At 42.6% G+C, this 13,840-nt stretch overlaps 1 protein-coding gene across 8 annotated transcripts in view; it reads right to left on the bottom strand.

The window, feature by feature from the left end:
* Positions 1-13,840, bottom strand: part of SPATS2L (spermatogenesis associated serine rich 2 like) — a 130,579-nt gene that overhangs the window by 37,631 nt on the left and 79,108 nt on the right. For all 8 annotated transcript variants that reach the window (XM_045032285.1, XM_045032282.1, XM_045032280.1 and 5 more), the window contains 2 exons: positions 7,454-7,654; positions 6,646-6,781 (listed from right to left, as the gene is read on the bottom strand). In XM_045032285.1, the coding sequence (XP_044888220.1) occupies positions 6,646-6,781; positions 7,454-7,654 (337 nt within the window). The remainder of the gene's footprint in view (positions 1-6,645; positions 6,782-7,453; positions 7,655-13,840) is intronic.

The following is a 13,840-nucleotide window of genomic DNA, read 5'->3' as shown; positions in this document are numbered from 1 at the left end:
CCATTCTTATGTTTTTATGTAATCCATTACCACAGGAAATCGCTGAGGCCAAGAACATAGCCAATCCCTTTTAAAATCTTGTTATCAAGAACATCCACTATTACCGTAATTAATTATGACAAATATTTTGCAATGGGTATGAAGCCTCACATTTTAGGGCTAAAGTCAATCTCTGCCATTAGAGAACAGGATGATACCTAGGCGGGGCACAGATTTCCCCCATCTACCTAATGTGGGGTCCTTATACCTTTCTCTGAAGCATCTGGTACTGGCCACTATCACAGACAGTACACTGGCCTAGATGGGCCATGATCTAGGCTGACACTTCCTGTGTTCTTCCACTGAGCCAAAGTGTATTACAAAGGAAAATCTATTTGTGTTTCAATTTCAGAAGAAAGGTGACCTGCTCTGTCTTTGCTATTTAGATGGATTGGACGATTATTGCCATATAAACATTTAACTTTACGCGTGGGATCATCTTCCCTAGTCCAGTATACAAATACAATTTTAGACAAACCGAATAATTAGAAGAGAAAACAGACCAGAACTGCAAAATTCAACTTTTTTACTTTTAAAAATAGTTGTGAATTTATCAGCAAGTAGTTTCAAGATTTAAGCTTATTTTCCATACAGTAAAGACATTGAGCAACCATCAGATGGTATCTACTTTCAGTCACTACTGACCTGGGCTGCAACATAGATATGAAAAGCTCAGTAGCCTGTTAGCAGTTTCATGAGTCATCAAGTCCCTAGGCTTTCCTTGTATTTACTCTCCTGCTTTTTCCTAGCAGACCTGCATCAGTTGCAGGTATGTCCCTCTAAATCCAGGACCCAGTCCCGTACTACGTATTCTTTAGAGGGTGTCTGTCCTATTAAATATTTCCATTCCCATCTGGGAGGTGAGGGAGACCTTGTTTTCAAATGATCTAAAATACATTTGGAACTGCAATGGAAAGTGATCTGCCACTGTGTTGCATCGCAAAAGAGCAGGAACAAAGTTCAGCATTCAATGTGATCCCAAGCAGAGAGAGAGAGAGCATGTGTGTGTATGCATATGCGTTTATTCATTCCCAGCATGCTCTTATATACAATATGGTAAGCAATCACAATTGCTAATTAATTAATTAAACCCACACAGCCACAGCTGTAACCCATAGGGTAATTATCATCCTACTTACAATTAGCTGGCCAATGAGAATGAGCCCAAGGCCAGCCCTTCACACACAGTTCCCAGCCCAGAAGCCTAAACAATCTCAACATCTCACATTCTATTCCCACATCTCCCCCCTTTATTCACAATCAAAAGAAGAGAAAAGGAAAACAAAATAAAAACATTCGTTACAAGTATTTCAATCATCATGTGATCGGGGGCAGGCACCAAGTCCTACTCGGAGCCCACATCTCCCCCCTTTATTCACAATCAAAAGAAGAGAAAAAGGGGAAACAAGATGAAAACATTCGCCAAACATTTCCAACTTATAACAACATAACACCACAATCTATCACAAGCCAAAATTAAAACTTTATACCTGTTTTCAAAATTTACTCTATTTAGTAGATACGATCCTTAACATATAACCCCAAAACATCGAACAAACAAAAACAAGACACAACAGTAAATTCTGCAGGATTCCCCCCTCTCTGATCCCTCAGATGTCAGGCGATCAAACTGACACTGAGGGTGGGGGGAGGTCCTAGACACATCAAACCACATAACAACACAACAACAATTCTGGCCAGAAAACAGACAACACAAAACATAACAAAAACACAATAAATCTTAACTCTAAATAATAAACACAAAATTTCTTTCAGGCACAGCAAAAATCATTTCAAACAAGTAACTCATTCACGGAGGATCAAACAGGAAAAGTCCTGACAGAGCTAACAAACAGTTCTCCTCCGGGGGCTCTGGTTCCGCGGCGCCTGGGCGCGTCTTGTAAGGCTCTCCGGAAGATGCAGCCAAGGCCAAACCCACTTCGCCGGTATCCACCTGGGACCTGCATCAGTGGCAACACACGCATAACCCCTGCCCCACGTTAGCAAGTCAACTGGTCCTTTCCATATTTGCTGCTGATAATCAAACCATTTGACCGAGGGTCGGGGGGCCGCACCCTGCTCTTCCCCAGTCATCCCGCTGACATGTTTAATCGCGGGGGGCACCTGGCTGTTTTTACCAAGATGTAACCAGTTAAGCACGTAAAGAGCTTTCAGCAACCGAGCGGCAGGCGTCTTATCCAAGGCGTCTGCCCGCTCACTACAAATCCCCCCTTTCTGTCTTAAGAGGTCAATAATAGCTTGTAGTTTATCTGCTTCAGCCTGAAGGGTTTGGACAAGCAGTTCTTTGGCTTGTAGCTCCTTCTTAATTTCACTCAGCTCAAGAACAGCAGCTCTATAATGACGACGGTTATGTGCTGCATCTACTTTGGCTGCCGCAACCTGCTTTTTAAGGTTATTAACTTTTGACTTTTCTCTTTCTAAGGCAGTCTGTAAGGCTTGAATAAGTTGCCTCATTTGCTGATCCTCCTCCTCTTTACGCTTTAGGACTGCTTGAACCCGGAAATTCAGCTGCACCAGGTCTGCCTCTCTCTTTGCTAGTACTGTTTCGGGGATGTTGCTGTGCTCTCGCAAAGCAGTGTTAGACTGACCAAGACCAGTGAGCTTCCCCCGTTCATGTTCCAGTTCGAGGGCCAACTTCTTGTTTATTTCTTCTAAACGTTTTATCTTCCTCCTGAAACCTCTAGATTCCTGAAGCTCCTGGCTGGTGAGTGAAATTACTTCTTGCAGCTCTGTCTCCAACATCATCTTACTGTGGCTAACAGCCTGCAGCTCTATCTCCAAAGCTTGAATCCTTTCATGGGAAGCCTGGTTATTTCCTCCATCAGCGATTTGTGCCCGTTCTTTTTGCACTGACTGTAGGTGGCTTTCTAACTCCACCATCTGCTGGTGAACCTGGGATACTTCCTTCTGAAGTCTTGAGCGTTCAACATCAAAGGACTGCTTTTCACCTTGAAGTTTCAGTAGCTCCCGTTTTAATTCTTTCGCTTCCAAATCCAGCCGCTTCTTTGTAGATTTCAATTCACTAATCAGCTGGTCCTGTGAACTTGCATCTCTTCGATAAGCTTCCACCATTACCTTTTGCTGTAGGAACTGCTCCTTTACTTTTTGGGTCTGTTTCTTCAGGCTGGCACTTTCCTGTTGCAGATTTTCCACCTGGCTCAATTGTGCCAAGATTTCTGATGCTGCCTCAGTACTTTCACCTAAGAAGTTTACTCCTTCATCAAGTTCTTCTTTGCTTGCTTTTGCTGCCTGCAGAGCTACCTCTAAGACAATCTTCTCATTCTGCAAATATTGGATCGTATCATCCTTGGAAATAACATCACCCTGGAATTCCTCTAACCTGGCCACCAGCTCATCATATTGAGTCTGTAGGTCATTTAGGGACTGCTCTTTGGTGTGCAATGATTCTTGGGTTAAGGTGAGCTGCTTCATGAGCACTAGATGCTCTTGCTGTAAAGATTCAAACTGCAGATCTCGCTGATGCAGAATCAATTTAACCTGTTCCAGTTCTTGTTCCAGTGTTACTGTAAAATCAGCCATTTTCTGCAGTTGTTCTCTCTCATCCTCAAACTCCTCCAGTCTTCTCTGCGCGGTGAGCCATACTGGACTCAGGGAGAAAGCCTCCTTATCGCCCTGAGCCACCGATTTCCAAAGCTCACAGCCCAGCCGCTCCCAAACAGTTTTAACGGAAAGTCCCCTTCTTCGTCCCCACCGCAACAGGCGGGATAACGCATCAGAGGGGAACTTTTCTCCCCGCCGCTCCGTGATGCGTATCACCGTCTTCTCCTCTGCTGACGCAGCGGTTCCCATATTAGCTGCTCACCTCTGAGTTCGGGTGTGCCTCCCTTTTCAGACGCCCTGCAGCTTGCCGCTCAACACTGAGCTCAGGTGCGCCCCTTTTTTTTTTTTTTTTTTTTATTCTTTGTTTTTATACCAACGGGTTATTTCTTAGACCTCAAAGTCATTTTACAAACACAAGGTAAAATCTGCTCCATGCAACATGCTTCACTTTTGTTTCCAAGTGTAGATTCGCACGTCAGAAAATATTGCTCCCTTATAAACTCTCACACATACACAGGCTTTTGACTGGCTGACTTCTGCCTCTTCTCCTCCACACACACGGATTTTTTTCCAGGCCTTTCTCCAATTTAAATACAGATTCAAATTGCCTGTAAGTAACAAACGCACGTAGCTCCCGTTCCTATGACTCCTGATCTCTCCTCTCTCTGCCACGCTCCAAACTTGCCAAGAGGGAGCCGCGCAGACACTAGTTGAAGATTCACTGAGCGCACCCAGGCTGAGCGCGGCATTTCTCACTGGAGCTTTCGGAAAAGCCCTTGCAAAGGCGTTTCGTTTTTGTTGCAGGTGACACCAGAGCCCTGTTAGACTCCGCTGCCCCGGGAACGCCGCTCCAGCGCCTGTGACAAGCGCCTGGCAGGGACGATACCGCAAGGCATCAGCGCTGGCTCAGGAACAGGGGCCAGGTGGGACCCGAGCCCCCCCCCCCCCCCGCTCAGCCCCCTGCCCGCTGCGTCTTCACAGCGCTGGGAAGTTTTCCGGAGCGCAGCTCCTCCGCCTCTCTCCCCCTCCTGCGGCGGGGGATCTCGGACGCCTTTTTTTTTTTTTTTTTTTTCAGGCCAGCGATACTATGGCCCACAGCTTCTCCACCATTTGTTGCATCGCAAAAGAGCAGGAACAAAGTTCAGCATTCAATGTGATCCCAAGCAGAGAGAGAGAGAGCATGTGTGTGTATGCATATGCGTTTATTCATTCCCAGCATGCTCTTATATACAATATGGTAAGCAATCACAATTGCTAATTAATTAATTAAACCCACACAGCCACAGCTGTAACCCATAGGGTAATTATCATCCTACTTACAATTAGCTGGCCAATGAGAATGAGCCCAAGGCCAGCCCTTCACACACAGTTCCCAGCCCAGAAGCCTAAACAATCTCAACATCTCACATTCTATTCCCACACCACTGTACATTGCTTGGTGCAGATTCATTTGTTTTGTCAAATCACAGAGTCTTGCCAATGCTATAATATGAAAACACCAGAAAGGCAATAGTAGGCACAGTACCCAGCTATTGTACACAGTATCACTGAAGACTCTGGGACTAATTCTGTTCACATTTATGCCAGTATAAAGGAGATGTAACTCTACGAAGTCAAAGTACAGTGCTCGAAGTGTGAGCCGTAGTAAGACCACTGATTATTATCCTGAACAGGAGAGACTGCTGAATAAATTAATGGTACTAGGTTGTACTTTCAAGATGGTGTTTCCTATGCATTCTAGGATTTGATGTTATAATAAGACTGTTTGTCTTCGTTCTTACCCTAATGTATTAAATTACAACATATAGAACTCCAGCAGCAAGCACCAGGAACTAGAGTCTCTGCTCAAAATAAAGGCCAGTGTTCATTTTTGCTATCAGAATGCAAGCAGTGGCCCTTGATCACAGAGAGTGATTGCACAGGGAATAGAATGCCACAAGCTACAACCAATCCTTCTCCTCCCAGGGGAGGGACATGGGGCAGGCTGAGACAGCTCAATAAGCGGGTGAAGCTAGCTACAGACCAAGAATGACCAGGGCACATGAGAGAGGTGCTGTTTTGTCATTGCTTTTAAACTGTCTCACTCCATTAGTGTGACTCCCCATAGAATAGAGATCAACTCACTTTCCCCCCCTTGACACAGCAATGCCTCTAAGAGCATAGGGTATTGGTAGGGCACTAGATATGAACAGAAATCTGTATCTGATATACTCAGAAAAGCCTTGGGGCCAAATGATCATTTCAGTTATTTGGATGCAACCCCATTAGCTGCACCCACATAGGTGAGAGCAAAATTTCACCTTTACTCTTGGTTATTTTTATTACATGTAATTTATCCTTGCTCATGAGTGATCTCTTTAGTTAGACCTTTCACTCCCTGATTCAAGACACTATTTGAGCATACTGGACTGTGTGCCTGCTCCTGCTCCTCATGAAGGAACTGGAAATACTACCAAAGACTTCAGTGGGAGCTGAAGCAAGCCCTATGAGATACCATAACAGATCCATCACAGAATGATATCACATTTATATTGTTATATATCCATAGGGCCAACTCCTTCAGATGTGTGCACATGACCTCCATTTGAGTTATTGGGCATCACACTTACCCCTCTGAGGACAGAATATGGCCAGTAAGTTATGTTATACACTGTATGGATTCTTTTGGGAGAACTTTAATGAATTCTATGGGTGGGATTTTCAAAAGTGTTCAATGTTGGCCTGATTCTGCTCCCAGTGAGGTCAATAGGGCAGATTTAGACCAAAGCAAAGGACCTTTCAACTCCCACCCTGTATGTCGGTTTATTTTATTGTTAGGAATTATGATTGGGCCCATGTGTCTCAATATATGCTTTTTTTAGCATTTTAAGGTCTGAGAGGTGTGACTTATTGACATTGTATCTTTTCTGAGTAAAAACAAATGATATACATAAACAGGATTTAAACAAAGTTTCCCTGAGACGCCTGCATGAGACCCTCTTTGCCCAGGATTTGCAGAGGTCTTTCACACACTGATTTACCTACCAGCTGTGTAATTCAGCAAAGGCAGCTTTGATTTTCTTCACTGAATTATCCACTTCCTCTTTGATCATCATGCGGTATCTAGTTAAAGAAACAGTGCAACGTTGCAAATCTTTCACGGACTTTTCAATGTTTGGACCTAAAAACAAACAAAAAAATTGTACAAAAGTGAACAAACCGATTGCTGTCTAATCTGGTGGGGGGAAAAAAATCTCAAAGTGCTTCTTGTAATGAATGGCTAAAGTGAAATTCTGGTCCTACTTAAGGTATTGAAAGTTTTGCCATTGACTTAATAAGGCCCCAATTTCACCCTTAACATTTCTATGGTGCTTCCACTTCTGAGAACATTAGACAAAATTCACCTCATTCCAGCCCCTGGATCAAAGCTAGAACAAACACTAGTTTTAGACACTGACAACACATTCTTAAATTCCCAAATGACACTTTGTTTGTGAACAAGCACTTCAAACAGAATAGGGATACTCCTGCCCACGTTAGTTACACTGAGCCTGATTCTGCCCTCACATATACTGGAGTAGCTTCATTAACTTCAGTGAATTTACCCTTGATTTATAAGAGATCAGAACCAGATCCACTAAACCTATGAACCCCTCAGAATGATGAGAAGAGTGAAAAAACCCACACGCTGGTCTTCTGTAAAGAGCAATATTCCCTAGTATCCCATTCCCAATACATTGCCTCTCCTCCTCATGTCAACTCTTGATGAAGTCCTCCTATGATGCACTGCAAATCTGATCACCTCCCTGAACAACAACTGATGAATTGTAGTAGGAAAAGAAATCTGTTTTACCCTTTTTCTTGATTGAATCATCTGGCTTTGTTTCAAGATGGGCTGCAGGGACGGATGCTTTAACTGTGGATGTTTTTGACTTCAGCCTGCCTGCATTAGTCAGAGGTTGAACTGATGACTGAAAAGTATCTCGCTGTTCTGTTCCACTTACAGACTTTAGGTTTAAATCTGCAGATATTCTCTTGTGCTCCAGGTTTTTGTCTGAAAGAGAACATCAAATAGTGAGTAGGGAGTTACTCTGACTCATTGTTATTAAATATAATAATAGGAGATATACCTATCTCCTACAACTGGAAGGGACCTTGAAAGGTCATTGAGTCCAGCCCCCCTGCCTTCACTAGCAGGACCAAGTACTGATTTTTGCCCCAGATCCCTAAGTGGCCCCCTCAAGGATTGAACTCACAACTCTGGGTTTAGCAGGCTAATGCTCAAACCACTGAGCTATCCCTCCTCCTGGATCAGAATGTTTCTACATTGGTAAAATGAAGTTTCTGTTTCAGCAGTGTGCATTCTACAGAAAACCTGAAAGACTGACAGAACAGAATTACAATGGCTTTGTGATTAAAAACCAATTTGAGCAGATTTTTGTGTTTCACCAGTCAAAAAATGATAAAGAGATTTGACTTTTCTATGCTGAAATGGTACAAATATCTTACTCCATAAGCTATGTACTTCATTCATTTTAATCTTTCGTCAAATATAGTAGGCCTGAACTAGACAGGGGTAAGACTGCATAAGACTGGAGTAGCACAGGGGAGAAACAGGCCCCAAAATATTTGAAGTATGAATATGTGGTGTGTAGAATGCTGTGATCATTTTATTTGTTTATAGAGGATTAGAAGGTATATTGGAGAAGATAAAGAATTAAACATACACAAAAATAGCCAAGTTAGAAAAATTTGTAGTTGTCTGTGGAAACAAGAAATATCAGGCCGTCAGAGTCCTAATTATGAAGAATGTAAATGCAAATTTTCACCTTCTCAGTTCAGATGTAGTAGTCTGTACACAGGAGTAGGAGCTAAGAACTCAGTGCCTACATGACTACCTTGAACCTTCTGCAAGTCTTAATAGGTAGTTAAGGCAACCAGTCTAGCAGCTAAAACCACAGACAGGGAGTCAGCACTCCTGGATTCTATTCCCATATCTGTCCCAACTTGTTTTGTGACATTGGGCACATTGTTTGTAAAGGGCTTTGATATTCTTTATTTAAGTGCAAAATTACTATTATTGAACTTAATTTACAGTTTTGGATATTCATGAAGAAAAATAACAAATGAAAAAAGCCTTTCCTCTTAAACAAACCCACTTTGACCAGTGGTTATACTTTAAAAATAGTTTCTACCATTTACATATTCATCTGTTATTTACCTTGGCATCTTGTTTGAAATGTCAAATATTCTACAGTAGAACATCAGAGTTACGAACACCACAGCTATGAACTGACCAGTCAACCACACACATCAGTTGGACCCGGAAGTACGCAATCAGACAGCAGAAGAGACAAAATAAAAAAAAGCCAATACAGTACAGTACACTACTGTGTTAAACGTAAACTACTAAAAAATAAAGGGAAAGCAGTATTTTTCTTCTGCATAACAAAGTTTCAAAGCTATATTAAGTCAATGTTCAGCTGTAAACTTTTGAAACAACAACCATAATATTTTGTTCAGAGTTATGAACATTTCAGAGTTATGAACAGTCTCCATTCCTGAGCTGTTCATAACTCTGAGGTTCTACTGTACTTTGAAGCCCAGTAGTAAAAGATCGATATAGCCTAGCAAAGAACATCTAAACATGTTGCAACAAGACTTTGAAGTTCGACTGAGGAAATTCAGCAAAATTAAAGTAGTTTGGGAAAGTCTGCATCAAGTCCCTGCAGAACTGTGCCAGCTCAGCAACACTTGCAACAAAGATTAGGGATCTGTGACTCTAACAAACATCTAAATGAAAAATCAATGACTTGTGTAATAAGAGCTAACAGAGTAAATTATTGTTGCATTTTGTATTTCATGAGGGCTTGGAACATTAACACTCTAGTCTAAGATGTGATCTCTGGTGTATTGATAGTTAAGCGTTTATCAGACCTGCTAGTAATGGAACGCTTACAGAAACTCATTCTGAGTCTCCAGCTGCGCCATAGACCATGGAATGTGTGTTTTATCTTTTTATAACACCTTGACATTCAAAACCTTTAAAAAAAATTGCCTTGACAGAATTGTTTGCTGAGGAAAAGCTCTCTTGAGATGTAAACAGGTAGTTTGGGGGAGTTAGCACAATTGCCCTATGTGAAAAACAACTGAGAAAAGTGGGACTCAAAATGGCATGTGTGTATCCAGTTTCACAAAATCTAGTGCAGCCCCTTGTGCCAAGCCAGGTCCAGGCCGGTTTCAGCTAAGTCCAAAAACCACAATAATGTGGCAATATGGTGCTTTAAAATTTTCAGCCTGATTTACTTTTAGTATGAAATTATAGTGCCTAAGGGATTACATGAGCTGATATTTAGCTATTTTTAGGACATTCTTTTAAAATTTAAACGGTGGCTGTTTCAGAGTAACTGTTAACATCTTTGTCCTTGGAAACAATGCCATAGGATCTTTAATTATGTGTGATCCAGAACTGGGTTTAGATCTCACAGGCACCTGCAGCAGCACAGTGCTCCTAGTACCATCCTGGGTTTTATCTGACAGTTTATCATCTAAGTACTGTCATGACATGACCATACTTAAACTCTGAGTTTTTACAATATCATAGGAAAAGGTAGTATGGCTGCAGAATGATATCACTGAAAGCACCATGTTAGAGAAAGATCATTCATTAAATGGACACATTCAACAAGGCACAATTAGTGTTCATTGGGCTAAGCCTTTTCTAAAAAGAGAAATAACAGCTGCTTAATGTACAGCACCAGTTATAACTGTCCCCAGGTTGTCTCTCAACTGCAATGGGATTCCCTATCCCCACTCTGGTAAATGGTTGAATCAGAAGTATTTTAAATACACAAGGCCAAATTGTGGTTGGATGTAAATGGAGAAAGGGCGCAGATGGGCCATCTAGCATCGTGGTGCTTGAATACAGCAGATGAAAACTACTGGGAAGTGTTAGCCACCAAATATGTTTTGAGGGAGACACTGCTGTTTGACGGGGCAGCCCCAAAGGTCTCAGAGCAGCAGGAATGGAGCAATGATAAATAATGATTTGACAGCAGACACTGAAGGAGGCCAGATCCTGGGCCTCGCAGAAGTCACTATGTGCTGCCAGAGTGACACAAAGTGACCGTAGAGCTGCCCTGGTATGAGGGAATCCTGTGTAAATCTGACAACAGACCTTCCTGGGCTACCTGCTACAAGGTGTGTGTCAGGGCTGGCAGGGGACAGGCAGATGGCAATTCAGGGTAGGGAGCACATTTGATGGAAGCCAGAAGGCAGGGGTTCTCAAACTGGGGGTCAGGACCCCTCAGGGGGTCATGAGGTTATTATAGGAGGGGTCACGAGCTGTCAGCCTCCACCCCAAACCCCGCTTTGCCTCCAGCATTTATAATGGTGTTAAATATATTTAAATGTTTTAATTTATAAGGGGAGGGGGTCGCACTTAGAGGCTTACTATGTGAAAGGGGTCACCAATACAAAAGTTTGAGAACCACCGCTGTAAGGCATTCCTTGTTGATAGAAAGCTCCCCAGGGGACCATGTGGCTCAACCAGCAGCAGGCCAGTGGCTACTCTAACTTGCTTTGGGGATTGGTTGGGGCCCTGACTGTGCCCATGACTGAAGGAATCATAACAGCAACTGAGAACTACTTTTGCCTCCCCCACATGAGCTGCCTCAAGCAGGTACTCGGGACAGCTGAGAACTTCTGAGTCTGAGATGTATGCTCCAGGAGTAATGCTGTGAAGCAGCCAATGGCGAGGACATATCCAGACCCTCAATGACCAGCTGCAGAAGCTGATCCAGTCTCAGTCCCTCAATTCCACCAGCAGGTCAATGAGGGCCAGGATACATCCTCCCCATTAGTCAGTGTTGATTATATAAAGCATGTGAAACTTAAACATTAAGACAATACCAAGTAATGGCAGAGTGCTGCGGGTTTATGTTCATAGTGTTTAGTGGCCAGTCGGGTAAGAAACAAGTAAGCTGGACTTCACTCTAAACCTTCTCTTAGCTTTATAATCTGCAGACTGTTAAATCACAACTCTCAATTAAAAAAAAAGAACAGGAGTATTTGTGGCACCTTAGAGACTAACACATTTATTTGAGCATAAGCTTGAAGTGGGCTGTAGCCCACTTCATCGGATGCATAGAATGGAACATACAGTAAGAAGATATTTATACATACAGAGAACATGAAAAGGTGGAAGTACCCATACCAACTGTAAGAGGTTAATTAATTAAGAGAAGCTATTATCAGCAGGGGAGAAAAACTTTAGAAGTGATAATCAAGATGGCCCATTTTGGACAGTTGACACGAAGGTGTGAGGATACTTTAACATGGGGAAATAGATTCAATGTGTGTAATGGCTCAGCCTTTCCCAAACTCTATTTAAGCCTAAATTGATAGTATCTAGTTCGCATATCAATTCAAGTTCAACAGTTTCTCCTTGGAGTCTGTTTTTTGAAGCTTTTCTGTTGCATAATTGCCATCTTTAAATCTGTTACTGAATGGCCAGAGTTGAAGTGTTCTCCTACTGGTTTGTTAATGTTATGATTCCTGATGTCAGATTTGTGTCCATTTATTCTTTTGCGTAGAGACTGTCCGGTTTGGCCAATGTACATGGCAGAGGGGCATTGCTGGCACATGATGTCATATATCACATTGGTAGATGTGCAGATGAATGAGCCCCTGATGGTGTGGCTGATGTGATTAGGTCCTATGATGGTGTCACTTGAATAGATATGTGGACAGAGTTGGCATCGGGCTTTGTTGCAAGGATAGGTTAGTGTTTTTGTTCTGTGGTGTGTGGTTACTGGTGAGTATCTGCTTCAGGTTGGGGGGCTGTCTGTAAGCGAGGACAGATCTTAGCCTCTTAGAGTTGGTTGGGCAACTCCCACCTTTTCATGTTCTCTATATGTATATATACCTCCTCACTATATGTTCCATTTTATGCATCCAATGAAGTGGGCTGTAGCCCACGAAAGCTTATGCTCAAATAAATTTGTTAGTCTCTAAGGTGCCACAAGTACTCCTGTTCTTTTTGCGGATACAGACTAACATGGCTGCTACTCTGAAACCAATTTAAAAAAATTTTCTTAAAGAAACAACCAAAAAAAGGCACCTCAACTAAAGAGCAATGGGCTGTGTTCAGCAGTAATAGCATTACCACTAGGTGAGCAAATGTCAGGTAAAGACAGTGGTCAACAGGTTACCTTCCACCACAACAGGTAGGATAGTAGAATGTGGTGTGAGGGGAGACAACCAGCTTTGCTGCATTCTCCCTTCTGGTCCCAGAAACCCCTCTGTGTGTTGAGGATTTCATGGCTCAGGAAGCTGAGGCAGGGGAGCTAATGCTGCAGCCTCACCTACCTCATGCTGAGGGGAGCCTAAAGAGCTGTAAGGAGACATATGAGCCTGGAGCAGAACCCAATGTCCTCATTAGATCATGAGCATCTGATGGTTGCGGAAGGGACTCCCCTTCCATTTCCACAAGCCCTGCTTAGACCCATGCCTCTGACAGGATGATTCAGAGGAAACTCCATGAATAGGAACAGGGAGTGTATCCTAGTCCCTATGTCAGAAAACCCACATAGGCGCACTGGCCTCTGGCCTAAAACTGTGGTCCACAAAGTCACACCAGGCTTGTCATTGCCTAAGTTCATTCATTCAAATGATAATTTTCAGGCCTGAACAGCTGGAAATACATTTAAAATGCCCCCTTATCTGAAACTGACCCTGGACCAAGTGTCCAGGAAACCAAATAAATGTACTGCTCAGAGCAGAGCTCAGAACTGAGAGCATTAATAAATGTCTGATGGAAAAGGAACGCAAGAACACTGGAAAACACAGAAGCAAGTGAAAAAAAAAGGCAAGGACAAACAAAACAAAGGAGATTACAATACAAAGGGAATATCTGAAACCAGGATGCTTAGAAATGCTAGTTTGAATTCCAAACTGTTTTCCAGCTCTTCAATGCATGCCATGTATCTTGATCAGAAGCCACAAGAGTATGGCAGCTGACCTCTAAGGGAACCTACTCAACATTTTGCTGTGTACCATTCCTTTAACTTCTATATGTGTTTAGCAATATGTATATATATTGCTTCTTTGACCGAAACAAGGCTGCTACTGCGCTTTTCTATAGAATCAACATATTACCTCATGCTCAAGTTGAAAGTGAACTAAAGGAGAAACTCTTTCCACGACCATTTCAGAATGTTGCCAGGAAGATATTTTCCTA

This window comes from Mauremys mutica, chromosome 10 (assembly GCF_020497125.1).
Source record: "Mauremys mutica isolate MM-2020 ecotype Southern chromosome 10, ASM2049712v1, whole genome shotgun sequence".
Taxonomy (NCBI): Eukaryota; Metazoa; Chordata; order Testudines; family Geoemydidae; genus Mauremys; species Mauremys mutica.
The sequence above is the reverse complement of the archived record's forward strand: the minus strand, read 5'-3'. Positions and strand labels throughout refer to the sequence as shown.